The sequence below is a fragment of the Vespa velutina genome, chromosome 7, assembly GCF_912470025.1.
Source record: "Vespa velutina chromosome 7, iVesVel2.1, whole genome shotgun sequence".
NCBI lineage: Eukaryota > Metazoa > Arthropoda > Insecta > Hymenoptera > Vespidae > Vespa > Vespa velutina.
The window spans coordinates 5,025,028-5,046,051 of record NC_062194.1 but is presented as its reverse complement, the minus strand read 5'-3'; the positions used below and the strand labels follow the sequence as shown (position 1 = coordinate 5,046,051).

General features: G+C 30.8%; 3 protein-coding genes across 6 annotated transcripts in view; all 3 read left to right on the top strand.

Moving 5' to 3' along the window:
- Positions 1 to 521: 521 nt before the first annotated feature.
- On the top strand, positions 522 to 2,912 carry LOC124950508 (ras-related GTP-binding protein A). Its single transcript, XM_047497289.1, has 6 exons — positions 522 to 1,210; positions 1,319 to 1,418; positions 1,491 to 1,875; positions 1,985 to 2,200; positions 2,285 to 2,400; positions 2,487 to 2,912. The coding sequence occupies exons 1-6, from the start codon at positions 1,199 to 1,201 to the stop codon at positions 2,576 to 2,578; spliced, it is 921 nt and encodes a 306-aa protein (XP_047353245.1). The 5' UTR covers positions 522 to 1,198; the 3' UTR covers positions 2,579 to 2,912.
- A 495-nt stretch (positions 2,913 to 3,407) lies between these two features.
- On the top strand, positions 3,408 to 6,154 carry LOC124950510 (beta carbonic anhydrase 1). 4 transcript variants are annotated; one of them, XM_047497291.1, is made up of 5 exons: positions 3,408 to 3,674; positions 4,400 to 4,484; positions 4,897 to 5,039; positions 5,126 to 5,317; positions 5,390 to 6,154. In XM_047497291.1, exons 1-5 carry the CDS (start codon positions 3,582 to 3,584, stop codon positions 5,597 to 5,599), a joined length of 723 nt encoding a protein of 240 aa, XP_047353247.1. In that variant the 5' UTR covers positions 3,408 to 3,581; the 3' UTR covers positions 5,600 to 6,154. The 4 variants fall into 4 exon arrangements, 2 of the variants coding, with proteins under 2 accessions (XP_047353247.1, XP_047353246.1); XM_047497290.1 differs by having other exon boundaries at positions 4,852 to 5,039; XR_007101391.1 differs by lacking the exons at positions 5,126 to 5,317; positions 5,390 to 6,154 and having other exon boundaries at positions 4,400 to 4,596; positions 4,897 to 5,036.
- Positions 6,155 to 7,673: 1,519 nt separating this feature from the next.
- Positions 7,674 to 21,024, top strand: part of LOC124950611 (ras-interacting protein RIP3) — a 27,734-nt gene continuing 14,383 nt past the window's right edge. Inside the window, exons 1-3 of the mRNA XM_047497570.1 lie at positions 7,674 to 7,695; positions 7,851 to 7,986; positions 8,114 to 8,227. Coding sequence (XP_047353526.1) covers positions 7,674 to 7,695; positions 7,851 to 7,986; positions 8,114 to 8,227 — 272 coding nt within the window. The remainder of the gene's footprint in view (positions 7,696 to 7,850; positions 7,987 to 8,113; positions 8,228 to 21,024) is intronic.

The following is a 21,024-nucleotide window of genomic DNA, read 5'->3' as shown; positions in this document are numbered from 1 at the left end:
CGTTGTCGCCATTTTGGAATGACAGTACGTAATAAAGCAAATGTACTTTATTTCATTTATACTCGAAACAAATAATGATTGTAATAATAGAAGGAAATCACGAAGTAGTACACGAATTATTATTATTATTATTATTTCTCTTATGTAAATTTTATTTTTATTATATGATTAATCGGGTGATGATGTATTATCGTTAGATTCTTTTCACATTTTATAATAAATACGTTTTTTATTGATAATTATTTATCTAATCAATTAAATTTATATCATGATTTTTATTATGAAAATTTTTTCTGATTTGTTATTTTCTATCAATCTTTGCAATAGTTTCGAATATTTATAATGATATTTTAAAATTATGAATATAAAAAACGCGGTTTTTGAACGGGCCACTATAATGAGATCATTTATTGGTTAGTAAATAAAAACAATTAACCAATCAGCAAATTCCAGGTCAAACGTGATGCGATACTGATTGGTTAAGGAGAAACATAATGTGAACTTTATGCAATGTCTTTCGAGTTTAACAGAAAGTGGTGAACAATAACTTCATTTTATTTGATTTAATATCATTCTGACTTGTTATATATATTTTAATGAATTTTTTTAATTTCTTATATTTCGTATAAATGACAGTTAATATACACTTGAAGTTTAATACATAAGAGATTTTATTCAACGTTAGTCTATATTTCAATTATCATTTAACAATAAAATAAATTTAATTTAAAATATTACAGATTTTATAATGATTTGTACGAGATAAAAGTTTCTTTTGTTATTGCTGTTTATTTATGATTAATACGCAAAAGTTATCTCTATATAGGTAATGATAACGACTTCACCAGGATAATATATGTAATACTCATTGTTAGTAGATGTAATTTTTTCTGTGTATTTGTGTATAACAATATCGAATTTTCTGTGTATTGTGATTCATTATCTTATAAAAGGAATATTATTATTTGTGGTTATTGCTACTTCTATTGAGGAGGGCGTATCAGTTCTACAATTCTTTGAATCATTTTTAAGTAAAATCGTATAACCTCAAATGTGATTTGACATATGCTTGTTATTATGGAAATTATTTAGATAGTTGATTATTCTACATTTAATCGATTAATTAATAAGATTTCATCATAGACAAGTTATTATCATAAATAGTGTTACTTAAAGGAATTTAATCTAGAGATCCAAGATGAAGAAAAAGGTACAATGACTTTATATTACAAAGTATTAGTATAGCTAATAATAAAAGACTATTATCAATTTTCTTTAGTCTACATATATAATATATACATATGTGTATATTCTTTAGGTTTTGTTGATGGGTAAAAGTGGCTCAGGAAAGACGAGTATGCGTAGTATTATTTTTGCCAATTATATAGCACGTGATACTCGTCGCTTAGGTGCAACAAGTAAGCATTTAAAATGTATTATTATGATTTGTTATTGATTTTATATTATTAATTTGGTTATATTCATAATAGTTGATGTAGAACACAGTCATGTTCGTTTCCTTGGAAATTTGGTATTAAATCTTTGGGATTGTGGAGGTCAAGAAGCTTTTATGGAAAATTATTTTGCATCTCAGCGTGATAATATATTCAGAAATGTAGAGGTGTTAATTTATGTCTTCGATGTGGAATCAAGAGAATTAGACAAAGATATGCATTATTATCAGAATTGTTTAGAAGCAATATTGCAAAATAGTCCTGATGCAAAAATCTTTTGTCTTGTCCACAAAATGGACTTAGTTCAAGAGGATCAACGTGATTTGATACTTCGAGAGAGGGAGGAAGATCTCAAAAGACTGAGCTTACCGCTTGGATGCACTTGTTTTAGAACTAGTATATGGGATGAAACTTTATATAGGTATGAACTCAGATTAAAATAAATTTCACATATAACTTATTATCTGTATATATTTCTTATTATTTAATATGTTATTGCTTCCATTTATTATGAATCATTGATTTTACAGAGCATGGTCTTCTATTGTTTATATGTTGATACCTAATGTAGAAGAATTGGAACAAAGTTTAAATCAATTTGCAAAAATAATTGATGCAGACGAAGTACTGTTATTTGAAAGAGCAACATTTCTTTTAATCAGTCATTGTGAAAGACAGCTTCACAGGGACGTACATCGTTTTGAAAAAGTTTCCAATATTATAAAACAATTTAAATTGAGTTGCAGGTAAAAGGAATATAATATTTAATAAAATTTATTATACATTCAATAAATGATGTATATAATTCTTCTTTTTTTTTTTTTTTGCAGTAAGTTAGCAGCACAATTTCAAAGCATGGAGGTAAGAAATAGTAATTTTGCTGCTTTCATAGATGTATTTACATCAAACACATATGTGACAGTTATCATGTCAGATCCAGCTATTCGTAAGTATTTGCCATTTTGATAATTATATTATATGAAAGCTATTGTTTTATATAATTAATTAATTTCAAATAATTTTCTGTTTAAGCATCGGCAGCAACATTAATTAATATTCGCAATGCACGTAAACATTTTGAAAAATTAGAACGTGCTAGTCAAAGTTCAGCATTAAGTAGATAGAAGTCAGCTCGACCCAGGCGCATTGTCACCCGGGTCCAAACTGTTAATGACTGTTGAATCTAAGAGTCTGATGGAATGACCAATATTTGGCAATCTATTTGCTGAAAATAATTCATCGAATAATTATAATATCCAGCTTTTATTATGAGCATACATGACAGGAATATGAATAACTATACAGGGAATTTTTCTTAATTTTTTCCTCACAATTAATTGCTATGTTTGATGGTGCTGTAAGATTCTGTATCATCTCATAATAATTGTGGATCCATGTAAACCTGTAACAAGTAATCCAGTATCAACAGCCATAAAAAAATATTTTGTTTGAATTATTTATGATGAATATATCATTGATTTTGAATCCTGAATTATTTCATTTTTTAGATTGAACAGTATTCTTGCAGTTCGATGTTATAGGAATATCTGACATTGAATTTATACAGCGGTTCTTATGATCTTCTCAAAAATATATATATATATATTTTCTTATACTGTATATTTAGTTTATTAAAATAACGTACAATCAAGATATGAAGTTTATCAAGTTATAGGAGTAAATGAATGATTACAATACATTATCAACAATATGATATTAATATTGATACATGCCTGTATGTTTTATCTTAAATGTGTTAAATCAAATATTAAATTTGAATTGCGCTGCCTCGCACATAAATAAAGTAATTATTAATCTATGATTGATATTATGGATTAACGGCTGTAATTGTTTTTAAATATAAATAAAGTAAGTATAGTCTAATAACTTTGCATTTATATGTGAATAGATTATGTATTTTCTAATTATGCGAATAAATATAAAATATAGGCTTTATTTTATTAATACTGTCAATACTTTGGAAAAATAGTCGATCAATAATTGAGAGATAAGATTGATAAACGTTTCAAACTTCACGCCATTAAATCGACAAATGGCGGACTTGTGTATTGTCATCGTTCTAAACGTAAGCAAGACAGTTAGTCTTTTCCGACGCGATTCGTAATAATGGATAGAATAATTAAAGGTATAATGAAATATAGACAATGTCATAGAGAAGGAATGGTGAAACAATTTCAAAAAGTTAAAGATCATCCCGAGGTACGTTATTTATAATATATTTAATATTCTTTTTTAATGATAATTTATTACTTGATTACACGTGCTTTCCTCTAACCTGTTTATTATTTATAAGTTAATTATGAAAAGCAATAATTGCATGTAATATAGATATTGAATAATTCAAATAATCAGTAAAAATAAACAATAAGGTGTTATTATTAGAAAACAATTGACAATTCGTTACAATTAAATGAATTACATTAACAATAATTAATGTGTCCCTGAACTGTTTTTAACTTGTGAACTATTGATAAATTCTTTTTTTTGTTTTTTTAATAACGAAAGATGTTTCATATGTTTCTTAAATGCCCTTTGACATATTTATTATATATGGTAACCTTTACGATTTTCTACTTTATCGACTGATTATTTTCTTGATTAGAAAGTAAATTAGGAAATTTTGTTATCTACTTAATATTTTTTTAACATAAAATTTTTATTTTTTTTCTTTGACGTAGATTCGCGCTAACTTTAATATTATTGATTTATTTAAAATTGAGAGGATTTTTTTTTTTTTTTTTTTTATGTAGATTATATTACGTACAAAAGAAGATAAGAAAATAAATAACGATACAAATTTTACGATAGGAACCGCGTTATTGATAATTACTTAGGAACAACGATACGATCGATAATTCTATTTGAACACGAATATTCGACTTTATTTATTTTATAATTGACATTTGTCGTTCCTCTTATCATAGCCAAAAGCAGTATTCTTTACCTGCATGGATTCCCGGATGATACCAACTAGATTTACGGAAACTAATGTTGGAGATATGTTTGTCGGTACGAGACTTCATTATGACACTATCACACATTATGTCTGCTATTTGACTATTTCTATATGAAGAATCTGGAATTTCTAATGCATTGTGCTGTATCGAAGATTGTCTATAAGGTGACGTTCCTCAAATGAATATTAATTGAACAAATGCAATTTGAGGAATATATAGTATTATAAATTACATGACGTTATGCACTGTAGTTTCATTGATTAATATAAGAAAATTTTGTCTTTAGTCTTGTTTGAGAATGGCACCTTTAAAGTATCAAAATACATTTGTTGCTAAAAAATGAAAATATCGATCATTTGTGATGTTAATTTTGATTTTTTAAGGAATTTATTTTTCTTTCTTTTTTTTTTTTTTTTTAGTGAGAAATGCAGGAAATCTGATTCCACATTCTCAACATTTCGCAGATGAACTCACTATGTGCGAGCCAGCTGCTTTGGAACTTGGTTGTGTTGTCAATGACATAAAACATATTATAGTTTGTGGGCATAGCGATTGTAAAGCTATGAATTTATTGTATGCATTAAAGGATGAAGAATTTGCCTCTCAGGTAGAATTTCTTTTTATATCATGTCAAACATATACATATATGTGCATTATCAGACTATAGAAAAAGAAATAATATTTGAATTTTAGATGAATCGAAGGATATCACCATTAAGAGCATGGTTATGCGCACATGCCAGTAGCAGTTTAGCTAAATTTCAACAGCTTGAAATCACTGGGTTTCGCGAGCCTATTTTATTTCAAGCAGAAACGCCATTACGGAAATTTGTTGTTTACATTGATCCTGAAAATAAGTTTGCCATAGAAGACAAATTGTCTCAAGTAAGTGACAATAGATAGATACTTATTCATTAAAGATGAATTTAATTTAATATTTAATTGTTTTGTAAATAGATCAATACATTGCAACAGCTTCAAAATATAGCCTCTTATGGTTTTCTAAAGAAAAGATTAGAGAGGCACGAATTACACATTCATGCGTTATGGTTTGATATTTATACAGGCGACATTTATTATTTTAGTAGAGCTAACAAAAGATTCGTTGAAATAAATGAGTTGACAGAGACACCTTTGCTCAAAGAAATCAAGAAATATTATTCTTAGGTGTTTTGATCTTGAGATGGAGCTCAAAATCTCATGCTTAGCGATTTAATCGTGCAAAGATTCGTGAATTATTTTTTTTTCACGAGAGGTCGCTTTGTGATTGCATTTTTCAGTCCTTGTTAAATTTGATGCTTCAATTGTATGCGACGTACCTGAAAATAATGTTATATTTTTTATTTCCTTTTATATATAACACAACTTCTATTGATTTTATATAATCATAATATTTCGAATAACAAATAGGAAACAATCATATTGAATAATTTGTAAAATAATATATTTTCTTCATCATTGTATTATATATATATATATATAATTCACAGTGCTGTTATATGGATATATGTGATAGTAATTTGATGCTAAGAAAAGTGAAACTGCACAAAGTTAGACATACCTAAAAAAAACGAAGATTATTTTTGGAAAATGTAATTTTAATAAGACGTTTGTTATCTAATAACTTAGAGAATGTATATCTATACACATTATTTTCTTATGTACTGTACTTCTTAATTTAATGTAATATATATATATATATTTCTTTTTCTCATTTAACAACTTTTTCGATCTCTTCTATTACCTTCTATTTCAATCTATTGTACCAAATTTTAACGGAATATTTTTTTGGAATAGCACGATTGGCAGATAAAATTTATTCAAAATTATTTTATCATTATTACAATTTTTCCGTAAAAATAATTGATTTATTCAATCTGATATCGATCGATTCAATTGGGAACGATCTTCAAGCAAATTGAAACGAAGAAATAAAAAGCAGAGGACGCATCCATCGAACGATGAACGAACAGCTTTGCGTTCGAAGGAATTAGAGCATGCCATTCCCGAAAGAGAAAGCAAAACAATGAAGGAAGGTGCCCTGAGTCAGCCAGGACGGCGAAAACACATCGGGATCGCATTAATTTATGCATCTTTGATATCAACAAAATTTAATTTACTATTGATGAGAAATAAAATCGGAAATGCAATAGATTCCTTGGATCGCCGTAAATAAAATTTGAAATATATAGGATTCAATTTAAAATAGGATTTAAAAAGTAAGAATATAGTGGTTTATGAGTGCTTGTTATTTACTATAGTTTAGGATTAAGTATCCTATTATATATACAGGCAACCCCTCTATAACACAGTTAATTCGTACCATATTATGAGGAAATAATATTCGTCGTGGATGCGTTGAATGCAAGTTAATAATAATAATAATAATAATAATAATAATAAGAAGAAGAAGAAGAAGATGAAGAAGAAAGACAAAAAAGAGAGAAGAGGAACGTTTCGTGGCACGAGTAACTCGCGCTTTTCAGCTCGTTTCGCGGTAAAAGTGAAGAGGACTCGCTTCTCTCTGTCTAAGCGAATAGTTGGATAGTTGGGCCGGTTAGGCCGGTCTACGGAGTGTGACGGGCCTACGGGCCACGAGTATCGGGAAGGCGAAGAGGAGGATCACGGAGAATTTACTCTTCGATGCTCGTAACTCGAAGAAGGAGAGCTTCTGTGTCTTCCTTCCTCTTTCTCTTCTCCTCTCTCCTACCACATCTTATCCTCCTATCCTCTCTTACCCCGCGAACCGCGCTGGCATACTGCCCTGAATCCTTCTAGGGTATATATGTATGTATGTACCGTACGAAGCTTCGTTATTTCTACGGACACCCACGTAATTTAATCAAAAGACCGATCATACCAATTATATTATGAGATAATTATTAATAATATTATTTCGTAAATATTTTGTAATAATTCATTAATCTTCTTGTGTTATGTTTATGGTCTATATAATTTTTTATATAATCTTATATCTGTTATTTCAACGAATAATTAGAATTTAGGCTGTAAAGTGTATATAGATATACACTTTTAGATCATCTTTAGTAATTTTCTTCTACTATTTCATCAAGATTCACTTTTTTATTAAACAATGTTATTTAAACGATCGAATGTCTGTTTAAACAATATTTTGTAGTATTTATATGCTATATATATATATATATATATATATATATATATATATATATTTATATTCTATATATACTGTATATATTATATATTATTGTTTTGAAGAAAAATGTTTCGAATTCATCTCAATGGTAAGTCATCCCAAATTTGTTAAATCAAAAAGATTCTTCGATTTATACCTTTAACCGTAACAAAATAGAAAAGTTTTTTTTGGTGTAAAGAGTAGCTAGCAATACTATCGTAAAATTAGATTGGATTCGGTTGCAAAATTTTCGGTTAACCATAGATTGGGATACCTGCCAAAGAGACACAGGTTCTATTGAGAAAAGTTTCGAGAGCGCGAAGATTTTTACTGAGATCGAATTGGTGGAACACCGAATGGAACCACAGGAGGCAAAGACCACCCTTGGACAAAATAGGAAGTCGAAAAGTAGCGAGAACATCGGTCGGCTTTTCTCAACCGTTGGTCGACCGCAATTCTTTAAATTTTTACTTCCGTGTCTTATTCTCTTTGTAAACTTCCTTTCAATCGCCCTTTTTACACTATAGATCTTTACTTTTGGGAGACAGGTTGAAGGATGCGAAAGTTTCAAAAAATGAAATTCTGCAAAGTGTCTTGTATTCTGTATGGACCAGTAATTTTTATACAACTAGAATGGACGTGTGATTTCTCTTAAAAGAATTAGTCGAAATTGTAGAATACAATTCTTTTTGTAAATCAAAATCGTGACTAATTGTAAATGTAATTGTACTCAAAAGACTTTTCAAATTAACTTTCTTAAGTATCAAACTTTCATGATTTCTATTTATTTTTTTTCAATAGAAATCATCCCTTTTCTCAGTTTTACTGAGATTCTTAATTCACCCTACACATGTATATACACATACATATGTACATACATATATACGTATCTTCCTGAATTTCAACATACGTAACTAATACTTTATTCGGTATTATTTGTAGTGTTATTAATTACGGTTGGTGCTATACGTCCGCGCGTCATCATTAATTTTTGCCACGGTTCGCGGCCTTCTCCGCAACGAAACACAACGGAGCAACGCAATGTAGGAATATAAAGTTTCGGAAAAATACAGGAGCGTAACGAAGTGGTAATGCCACCGGTGGCTGCAGTATGTTATGCCTCGGCACACACCACTGGCCACGCTATCTTTTTCTTTGGCGAGCGCGGAATGGAATAATAATAAAAAAAAAAAAGGAAGAAAAAGAAAAAGAAAAAGAAAAAAAAGAGATCGCGCGAAATCGTGACATCGTTCCTATCGTTTGCGCGCTTTACCAAAGCAAAAATCAATCTTAATTTCTACCCCTTTGGTTTGATTCAATGAATTACCTCCCCTTTACTTCAAGTAAATTATATTTATGTAATGTAAATAAATATTTTAATTAATCTCGTAAATATAAAATCAATTCGCTTCGAATAAAGAGAAGTTTTATTTCTTCCGTATGTTCTATCGTAAAATTTTTACGTATTTATAGTGAGTTTCTTTTTAGCTATCAAAGCTTCTTCTAAAATGTAATGTATGAATAAATTTCTTTCGTAACTTTCTTAGGTTTTTATCGAGATCTTTATTATCGAAATTTTTTACTTTCGTCTAAAAATCAATTATGTAATAGGATATTGTTAAGATGAGCAATGAATTTATTATAAAATATTAATAAATTTATCTTTTAATATAATGCTGCTATACTTCGAATTTAAAATTATTTACATATATAATATCAAAATCATAAAAATCATTTTATGAAAGGGATAATTCTATGATACAATTTACAATTAGGTATGTTTACTTTTTAAACAACAAAATTATGCAATGAATTGAAACAAACGTGTGCTTGAAAATTGCTAGTCAACGTGACAATTAGAATTACAGAAAAATGATGAAATTTGTCAGCAAAAATCTTACGTTTCATCGTGTCGTCAGTCGCGGTAAAAGTGAGCGTTAAGAAGGAAGAGAAAGATGAAGAGAAAAAAAAAGAGAAAAAAAGAAAAACAAAAACAAAGAAAATAAAGAAAGAGAAAGAGAAAAAGAATGTATATTCTCGCGTAAGCTATTCTTGTCTCCGTCACTCTATCCTTTAATAGCGCCGCCGTGTGTGAATTAAAATTTAGGTCGAGGAAGTCACGAGTGCGGTGCGTTTGACACGATTTTCTCCGTTCGTCGGTCGAATGTCAAGGTGTAGGTCCCAAGTCAACGGGCCGCATGTACATATGTATTACGTGCGTATCCAGCAAGCTTTTTCGGACGTCCAAAATTCAAAGCACGACCGTTAGAATAACGTTTAACCGTAGAATCATGGTGTAGCCTGTTAAACAAAATTTTCGATTTCTCCCTCCTATCCCTCCTCCTCTTACCCCTCTTTTTTATTGTATTATGTTATTTTGATCAGTTTTATTTTATATATTCAAAATTATTTTTTTTTCATTTGCAGAGCTTATAAATTATTTATAGCGATCTAAAGTAAGTCAAATATTTATGGTGATTAAAAATATCTATTTTATAATTTATTTATTAGGCGTATAAGTGGCTAAATGTATAATAAAGATTTAACTTTATATAATCGTCTATGATTTATCTATTAGAAAAATATTTATCTATATATGCTAAGAATAGATTTATGTTTACATTGTTCATATCGCAAAGTTTTAAACGATCAAAGATAATCAAGATTATATAGGTAGATTGTATAGAATTGTATAGAAAAAAGAAATATTTTTGTCTAACTTGAAACTAAGATTTGAAACGTTTATTACTTTATTATGAGCCATTAAGTACTTCAATAATACGTTTTTAAGAGCCCGATAGATCCTTGTTCCGATAATGGCCCCTACCATCCGGTGATTTACATTTAGTTAGAATGGTCAGCGATAAATATGATTGTGTTGGCTGGGAATCAATGATTGGGCAAGCTCGATTAACTCAGTGTGTCGAATGTTTTTCAATGATATCGTTTATTTTTGCACGGTGCTTGCAGAATGTAACGTCATCGATTGCAGTATAATTGTTAAATTATGTTGCAATGGTGCGCACAGGTGCAAGGAACTCTTGAAAGAACATTCGATCGATAAGATCGTCGATCGGCGGCCTTACCTTCGCTTTTTTTCATGTAAAAAAGTATATATACTACTACTATTATTCGTTTATATAGGTACATACACACACACACACGTATATGTTGTTTGAAGAATTATTTGTGTGGTGATAAATATAATAAGTAACTCTTCGATTTCCACGTTCATGCGAAGTGGCGCAATCTGGATAAGCTGCATCGACTGTAATCGTTATGTAAAGCGACGACAGAAAGAAAAAGAGCCTCTTTCTTTATCACAATCCTCCAGGAATTGTGATCTATCAAGAATAGAATCTAACTTCTTAAGAATATATTATAATAAATATATAAGTATATATACTTTTCAAGAGTATACTTCAAGAGTATTCAAGAGTATAGATAAATATATAATACATATTCACTAGTTCTCATGGCATATATATTTTTACTAAGCATCATGACATCTGTTAATATTTCTTTTTTTCGTCCTTTTTCAAATGTATGTTAATCTTATAAATCGATAATGGATCTATTGTTAATCGAGGATACGTGTTTAATAGTACGCTAAGAAGACATTAAAAGAAAACAAGAAGATATAATACCATGGAGAAACTCGGTTCGAGTGGCAACGTGGGGTCCTCGTATCGCGTGTGTTAGATCGCGTACGATGGCGTACAAGTTCAAGAACAATGGCACTTTACGTTCTGTATGACTCAGGAGAGGAGGTAGATACGTAGGTAGGTTGGTAGGTAGGTAGGTAGGTAGGTAGATAGATAGTTAGATAGTTAGGTAGGTAGGTAGATAGGTAAAAATATAGGTGGGTATATACAATTTTACCAGTCGATGCTAACGAGTCATTGTAGTGGTACTACCAAGCAGTTGCGGGACTGTGATGGGCAATGGCGGCGGCGGCCGGCAGCTCTTGTGTGCCACTAACCCACAAACACACTTACCTATGTTATACTATGCTACTATATATGTATCTATGTGTTGTATAGCTGCTCGTCGATGTCTTCTTTATCATCATCATTGTCGTTGTCTCAACTCCTCGTATTCATACCGTCATTCCCTGTAGGAGAAGCTCGTCTATCTTCTCGTATGCGCGATCGATCACGAAGGATAGTCCCAGTATTCGTGAGAACCCTGCGATCCGATTCGAGCTTCTTCGAACTAACGGTTCGCATATCTCACGGGAGAAACATGTAGCTTATCTCTCGAGACAAATTGTCATTTGTTTTTTTTTTTTTTATTTTATTTTATTTTATTTTTTTTTATAAATAATCTACAATGCGTCTATTATACTTATTTTAAATGATGTAAGAAAATAAATTGACATGATAATAGAATAGATATAAAGAAACAAAATTATTTACTAGACATACCTGTCCTTATCCATCTACCTACTTATTATTACCTACTTATTGATAATTACTCGAAGGCAGATCAATGACTTTATTTTATTTCCATGGGTCTCATGCGGGGTTCAAACCTCAAGGTCATTAATAGTCGTTCTAAATTGCATATTAAAACCACCGTGGAAATAATTCCAAGTTATTAAGGACAATTTCTATGAGGAAGAAATTGGCTCACAGCTTATAGTGGTCCGATTACTTTCGAACGCCTCAGTTACGCGGAAATGATTTTTATGTTATTGAATTACTCGATCGTAATTCCAAATGATTTTTCATGTAAAAGTAACTGCGCTACAAAAAATAACAAATGATAATGGATATTCGCCGTTTACTTATGAAATCAATTTTTCTATAATCTTATTTTATTTTACTTTGACAATATGTATTCATTATATATACGATGTATATAAGTGTCTTGCTTGTGCAAGCGTTGAAGTCTCCAGCGTTAAAGTTTCCGATAGAGATTGCATGGAGATTTGAATGAGAGTGATCTATAAAAATATGAATTTCACAAGGCGATTCTAATTAATTCTAATTTCAAGAGTTGATTTATAAAAGAAATTCAATGTTTGTACTTGATAGATGTGATATAAACAAAACATAGTGATTTAAAAAATATTAATTTTCGCGGTATATACCTATCATAATTAATACATACAGTGTTACATACTACTTGATCGAACTGTTGAAGAATGTTATTTTTAAGGAAATTCAATTTTTAAACTCGGCGGGTGTAATAGTCCGTAATAGAAATGACACGAGAGCATAACAATGTATTCAGTTTTATGCTCCGTTTCACATTAGCGCGTTATCATTTGTATATACGTGACGTAGGTATATGAACGGCGAAGCTAAGTCTGTTAGTAGTCGACCATAAGCTTGTTCATGAGTAGGTACGAAGTATATACGTGCGAATATATGTATGTGCACACTCACTCACTCATTCTATCCTCATACACATATACCGGGTAAAAATAAAACGTCTCCCCATAACTGCGCAGCCCCGATCCGCGTTTACTCTCCATCTCGATTGGCCTACTTGGTAAACAGGACAAAACTAGAAGAGTGACGGCGTTCCTGCTGCTCGATTAGAAGGAAGCGAAAGAAAAAGAAGAGTGGGAGCGAGAGAATGAATGCGAGAGGGAGGTGAAAGAGTGAGAGAGAGAGAGAGAGAGAGAGGGATAGAGGAAGAGAGAGAAGAAGAAGGAGACAAAGAGAGAAAGAAAGAAAGAAAGAAAGAGAGAAAGAAAGAGAGACAGAGAGAGAGAAAACTCGTGGACTTTTTATTTTTAAGTGAGAATCCAAGACGAAACTAAGAAAACGAGCGTAAGAACCGAGACCGAGAAAAAGAAAGCAATCTTATATCCACGAACGAATCATTGTCGTTGTCGCCGACGCCGTCTTCGTTGCCGTTATCGTTATCGTTGGACGATGTGCTACGACCCACTCTTAGTTTCCTATGTTAAACTGTCTTGAAAGGATTTCATCCCACGAGCGACGACGAAATTCCTTCTTGCTCTAATTGCTTCGTAAGACTGCGAAGAGTAAAAACTTGGCCGCGTTAATCGCTCGTTAGAGCATAGCGACTGTCGATTCTCCATCTATGCGTATTTTAATCGATGTTGATTATCGGTATGCCTAATGTCTAATTTCAACTTGAAACTTAATACTTATCTATCTATCTCGATGATGTCGAATTATAGATGTCGACGTTGAAGTTTTATAAGAAAAATAGAGATGGGATTTGTTCTGAATTCGATCGTTTTTGTTTAAAATCCAAATTAGTAGGCCATCCTGGTTTCTCTCAAATCCATCAAGAAACAAATGGGCTACTTTTTCTATTGGCCCAGGGCTAATAACATAACGAACCTTTGCCTAATTACATTTTACGAAATTGAGATGGCACAAGTACGCTCGAATATGTTCCGTTCTTCAGCCCTTCTCCTTTTTTTCTTTTTCTTCTTATTTTTCTCTGTCTTTTCTTCTCTTTTTTTCTTTTTTTTTTTTATTCCTTTCTTTGGCCATTTTGCCGCCTACCGAAATCCGGAACCACCGACGATATTTGGAGGCCGCCCTACCCCTCTTCCTTCTCAACCCCCCGCCGTCACACACTTTTCAGAATGTCCTCATTTTTTTGGGGTCTCGGACTCTCGACCGCCGCGTGACTTCCTCAACGCGACGAACGAAGATCCGTGTGTATAACCATGGGTATCTATATTGGTACTCTAACCGTTCGAGGAATTAAAATTACATCGGCGAGAACGTTAAAGATGTAACGTTGTTCAATTAGCACTCGAATACAGCATGGTCATTAATGACCGTTATGTAAAAGTATTTGCACACAAATGCTATTCTCTATGCAATGGGTCATCGTTTCGTGTAAGTATAAGCACGAAAGTTTTTAATTGTAAGAGTAACTTACTAATTCACGTAATGACGTATATTACATAACGTAGCCGGCAAAGATAAAATAAAATGTGAAGTTAATAGCTCGTTTCTATTAAGTATCTTACGTAGGTATGTATATTGTGTGAGGTATAGAAGTACATAACTATGATGGAACATCTGGTTATTCTTCGATAAAATTACAAATTAGAAGTACCTACGTAATTATTTTAGGATTAGCTATTCAAATATTCCTTCGAGTTAAAGATAAGCAAATAGGATGATTGAAATAATAAGACAAGGGATTAATTATTTCAGTATTATAAAATTCGCTTAAAAATGATATCTGTTAGTTATTTAAATATTCTTATTACTTACAAATCATAATACACCTATTTCGACAATAGATACTAATTTAACTATCGATAAGCGATGATTTATATTACTTATGATATTAACTATCGAAAATACAGAAACGATTTAAAAGAATCTTTAGGATTGCATGTTTATAAGTGAAATGTATTTAAGGTGATTAAAATCAACGTTATTCAACATTACATTCGTAATTTTACATAGTTATACAATTTATTTGTATGAGATTATTCTACAATGTTAAAAAAAACAAGCCCACGAAATTCACTCTCGTGAGAGAGTGAAACGGCAACGATTATAAATAATTACAAAAGAAATTGTTAAAAAATGTAGTCTTGTGTCACGCGCATATTTATGTAACGCATGGTTTTCGTCGTCCTCGTCCTCATCATCTTTGTCGTCGTCATCATCATCATCGTGTCGTTGTCGTCGTCGTCGTTGTCGTCGTCGTCGTCGTCGTCGTCGTCGTTGTCGTCGTCGTCGTTCTCATTGTTGTTGCCGAGAACCACGCCACAGTTCTAACAAGGTAGAACCGTGTAACGGCAACGCGAGTAAATTTCCTCGTAAGTTCGTGGCAACATCCGCGTTCGGTCGAACGTCGATGTGTAAGCGTATTACCCCCACTTTTGGGCCATTCTATACCCCCACTATTTCCTTGATAATAGGATGACAAGTGGTGGGGATTAGCCAAGAGGGGCCCACCTGTACGCTCGCACGTATGCGAGCACATGTGCGTGATACTTCGAGGCAAGGAACATGCCGGTAGAGTAGCTCGATGATTGGTTGAGTATCTAACATCGGCGTTTTCACTCTATGCTTCGTCGAATGTAACACGTACGAAGTAGATATATAGATATATACATACATACATGCATATATATATTTATATATATATATGTGATGCTATATACATCGAATATACTCAGTTGCTTCTTAATAGGAGAATGCAAGCTTGTCGAGTCCTTGCCAAGGCCGATCGAACTTGCTTTTTCTTCGCTACTATCAAAGACTCGTTGACATTTTTTTCTTTTTCTTTCTTTTTCCCTTCCTTATTTCCTTTTTCTTCTTTCCATCCCCCCCTCCCTCCCCCAATTAACAGCCTTTCAATAATTGATCGATGATTTATAGAAATCCGAAGTAGTATTTACTGAGAATATAATCTACTGAGTTATGCTCTCTATTATTACTCATATGAAAAAGATAATTCTTGTTTTCTACGATAGTACAAATATTTTAGTACGTATCATTTTTTCAGATTACTCTTGAAGAAAATCTTTATTTTTTTCAAATATGTGATATACTGAATATTTGTCAATTTTTTCACGGATAATTGTTAACTTTTATTTTAAAATTATTGAATTAACCGCAATTTATTTTAATAGATTCAAACGTCAAAAAAAATAAAATTTTTGATGAAGTAATTTTGAAACGTCAAGTCTTTTATGTTCGGTTTAACGGATACATAGTGGTTTAAGGGATATCTTAAACCATTATGTATCCATGAAAATTTACGATTTTACCTGTCCATCAAGAATTGGAAAATTTATGACCTCAAACAATGGGGGACGTATTTTCTAACACTGGCTCGAATTGCATTGGTAAAGTGCACAAGGGTCCTGAAAAGTAATGAAAGGATGCTCGGTAGCCATCGTGGTACAAACATTTTTGTTTGTGACCTTTTCCATCAGCGTAATATGTCGTATCATGCAAAATATTTCATTTTCAAATATTTTGTTAATTTAACAATTTAAAAATATTTTCATGTTTGTATTTTTCAAAAAGAGATATTTCAATAAATATAATTAATTATACAAGAAAAAAGGGAAAGAGAAATAAATAGAAAATATGTATTATACATAGGTATGTGTGTTTGTGTGTTTGTGTGTTTGTGTGTTTGTGTGTGTGTAACGTTGAAACCTAATAATACTATCAATGGTATGGTCTTTGGTTATTTCACTTATTTTATCAACTTTTTGTTATTTTACGATTCCAATCAAACCCTCATAAATTTGTGTAAGTCAAAAGGATCTGAACAATAGAAGAATTATGAAGCTTATTTTTAATGTTTTACGGTAAGTTTACTGTACCATTACCTGGGTCAAGGTTATTTAACAATATCGATTAAGTGAATAGATAATGAAGTTATTAAGGTAAAATCTAACATTTTAAAGTGGCCACATTGAATGCCGCAAACCGTTCTTTTTTAAAACTACCGTAAATTTTGAACAACCTTTAGTTGACAGAGCTTCCAATTTTAAAAGGACAAAAACAAGTTTTGGTTTCATTGTTAAGCGAGAAAAATAACGTTGATGAAAAATCTTTGAAAAGATCTATTCAATTATTATTTACGGCACTAGCAGATATTTTCTAACTTTATTAAAAATATTCGTTTGATTTTTTAGCAATATAAGTAATATGGATTTATAAATTTATTTCAACGTTCGAAAAAAATATCGTGGACATTTTTTTGGTTAAATTTAACATGGTTAATTAAATTTAACATGGTTAAATTAAACATGGTTAAATTTTATCTACATTTAAAATTAAATTTTTTTCCTGAATCAAATAAATACGAGCTTTTAACTAGCAAGATAAACTTAAAACAAGTTTATAATTGCGGTTTATAAAACGATCTTTTGAAAAGGTTTGCATATTTAGTATTAAATCTTGGACGGTTCTAACATTTTTAAAAATATTTTTTCTTTTTGAGATAGTTTCACAACTTATATAATAAAGTTACATCATATAAATATATCTACATAATACCAATTATATTTATAATATCGTTGAGCACATAATTATATGCCATATATCATTTCTCTTATAACAAAAGTTACTCTACTGTATAATTGTACATTTCTAGAGTTACATTTAAAATTAGTTTACGAAATAAAAAAAATAAAAAAATAAAAAAGGAACAAAAGCACATATTATCGTTTTGTCATGTGTGATACATTGAGAGATGTATCTGTGCAAGAGTGAAATGAACGTGGAAATCGAATGGACGCATTCCGATGACGATACCGAAAGTTGTCGGTGTCGAAAAGAGAATTTTTTTGGATGAATACCGTGAAAAATTGTGCGCGGGGAAATATTTTCCATCGGCATCTCGAAAACTCAGCGTGAACAGGTCGACCGTAAGAAATCGTGCCTCGCAATATTTAGACTCGTACTACTTAGCGTGGAAGAGAAACGAGTAAACTGAGAGGGCAGATTATTTATGCCCTTTCCATAATTCTATATGGGACTTCCACCCGGAAGAAAGTTTTTTTTTTTTTTTTTTTTTTTTTTTTTAGGGAAGAGAGGTATTGGGGACGAGTTCGTTGTCAAAGTCATGCTTTTCCTTTTATTTCACACGCCGTATTTCCGGGTGGTCCAATACCATCTCAAAGGAAAATATTCTCTTACCTTTAACGTTTAAATTACAAAGACATTTTCAACGTTCTAATATAAATTTGCGAATATTATGCGCAGATAACCGTTTGATAAAGTAATTAAGTAAAAAAAAGGATAGAACATTATAACAAAAATTAAAAAATAATTATTCTTAATGAAAAGAAAAAAGTTTTAACATAAAATTTCTAAGCATATACTTTACAAAGATTTCATTATAAATTATAATAACAATACGAGAATCAATTCTCATATATATAAAAAGATATAAGATGGAAAATGTAAAGATATTTAAATGAATTAAAAAAAATAAAAAAAAAAAAAAAAAAAAAGAAAAAAAAACAGATATTAACATTATTGAATATTGTCGAGACTGAAAACCTTCGTATAGTCATTAATAATCGTTATTGAGTTCATGAACGCGTGGCAAAGGCAATAATCCAGCTAATTAGGTACTTTTTTTTTTTTTTACATCGAACGATATTTTCTTCTTGCCTTCACAGTGCATCGTGACGGCCAATGATCGAGAAACCAGGAAAAAAGTGACAGTCTCACAAACAAATAGATATAGATATATCAAGGTAATGATATATATTGTAGAACATCAAAATACTTTAACAGCGGGAGTATTTCGATTTGCTTAGGTGTGTTTTATTACTCGCGCCTTGAAACGTTCTTAAGTGTCGATGATTCGAATCTTTCTTTACTTTTGAATAATTGTTTCCTTATGGTGCGCTCGTTAGGCGTCACAAGTAGCTCTTGGACTTCTTTTTTTAAGACACACATATATATATATATATATATTTTTTTTTTCTTTTCCTTTCTGTTCATTTCATCGTTGTAATCGTTGAAACAATTTACGTTTACATTGGCCTGATTTATTGAGTAGTCGCACGACACTATTGCTTTTCTTGAAGGACGATAACGACACGTGTTCTAACATATTGTCCTTTCAACGTAGTCCTTCAATGTAGTCCTTGTTACCGATCTATCGGTTAACGTGATAAGTCTGTTACGTGATTCTATTATATTTTTTGTAATAGAAGGAGACAATATGTACAATGTTTGTCATTGTTTGTTCTGTTTGTTAACACATCTGGAAAAAGATATACAATTTTCCGTTGCGAATTCTTTTTTTTTATTTTCTTTTTTAGAAGAAAGAAAACATAAAAGATATCTACTCAATATTTTGAGGAGGTCATCGAACGTGGCACATTCCGGGCGCGTGACCATTGTCATCTTTCAATGTTTCCTTCTAAATACACTCTACGTCTGCTACACACATGTTTTCTTTTTATACTTATATTCCTCGGACACGTTTAGTCTTGAAGGTTAACTTTTGCCAAAACTTCTTGTGAGAAAGATAGAAACATATACCAAAAAGAGACCTTGCATTTTTTGTATTACTTGCATTTTTGTGAATAACATTATAATATAAATATTTAATACTTTTAGAGTAAAATATATTCTATTTTATTATAAATAAATGTTATTGTATAATGAAAGATGCGAAAGAATAGAATAAATTGGAAGCAATAAAAAGAAAAGCAAAAAAAAAAGTTTGCAAACATATTGCAAATATATGGCTTTTAAAAGAAAAGGGATATTATTTATATCGTAAAATCATAATCAATGTAAATAAAAGCATTAAATCAATTTCTTTATTTACGATTTTTATCTAAAAAATATTTTATGATTCTTATCATTTGAACTAAATAGAAAATATTTTTTTTGTTCTTTTTCTTTTTAAAATACATATTTCATAAAATTACAAGAAATTTATCAGGAAAGATATAGTCATCAGCTTCCCTCAACAATAATGATATTGAATTGTACTACCTGTTTATATATTGTAATATATAGCTGCATCTATTGTAATATATAACACTATCGTAATATATATTTATATCTATAAATTATATATAATCTAATCGAATATTACGTATTTATTAATCCTCAAATTTCTTTTTGTTCTTTCTTATCTATTAATAAATATGTTGAGTCAATTTATTATTTGAATGTACTTTTTGTCTACTTATCTCTTCGATTATTTACCTATCTTTCGTATTCCCAAGAACATCAGAAAATATTTTGACATGTCAATCCATGCAAAATCTCAACAAAATAAAAAAAACTTCATCTTCATCCTAATCTTAGAAAAATATGTTTTTGAAACGATGTATAATGTATATATACATACATACGTAAATATATATATATATATATATATATAATTTTTAAATGAATTCAAAAAGTAAATCTTTCTATAATTAATATAAACTTCATATATAGTTACTAATATCTTTACTATAATAATTGACGGTATTGCTTAGTAACAAATTTCTACATATGATATATTTATACAATATATCTAATCGCTCTTTGCATATTTTCTCGTTTCAAGGCCATCGTATCTATTAACAAACATTGCTCATATCAGAGAATAGATTTATTTCAGTTTACTCGACGATTCTTCGACGAAGGTGGAATACGGTTGGCGAATGGTACCACTAGTCGCAACAACGAAAGTGTAACCGACTAGTTGTGCAGAAGTGGGGCTGCCGTTCCGCAGTCCGAATTCTTCATCGTTGTTCCTAGCTGATCGAGGAAAAGAATGGCCACGCGTTAATCGGCTGCCATTACGATATGTTCTTAATCGATGAGATGAAAGGAAAAGAGAGAGAGAGAGAGAGAGAGAGAGAGAGAGAGAGAGAGAGAGAGAAAAGAGATTTTCGATGTCTTGTTTTCTTATCAGTAGAAAAGAGCATTTATTTAAAAAAGAAAATGAAGGACCTGAAAATGTAGGATCTGAAATTGTGTGTTCACGAAAT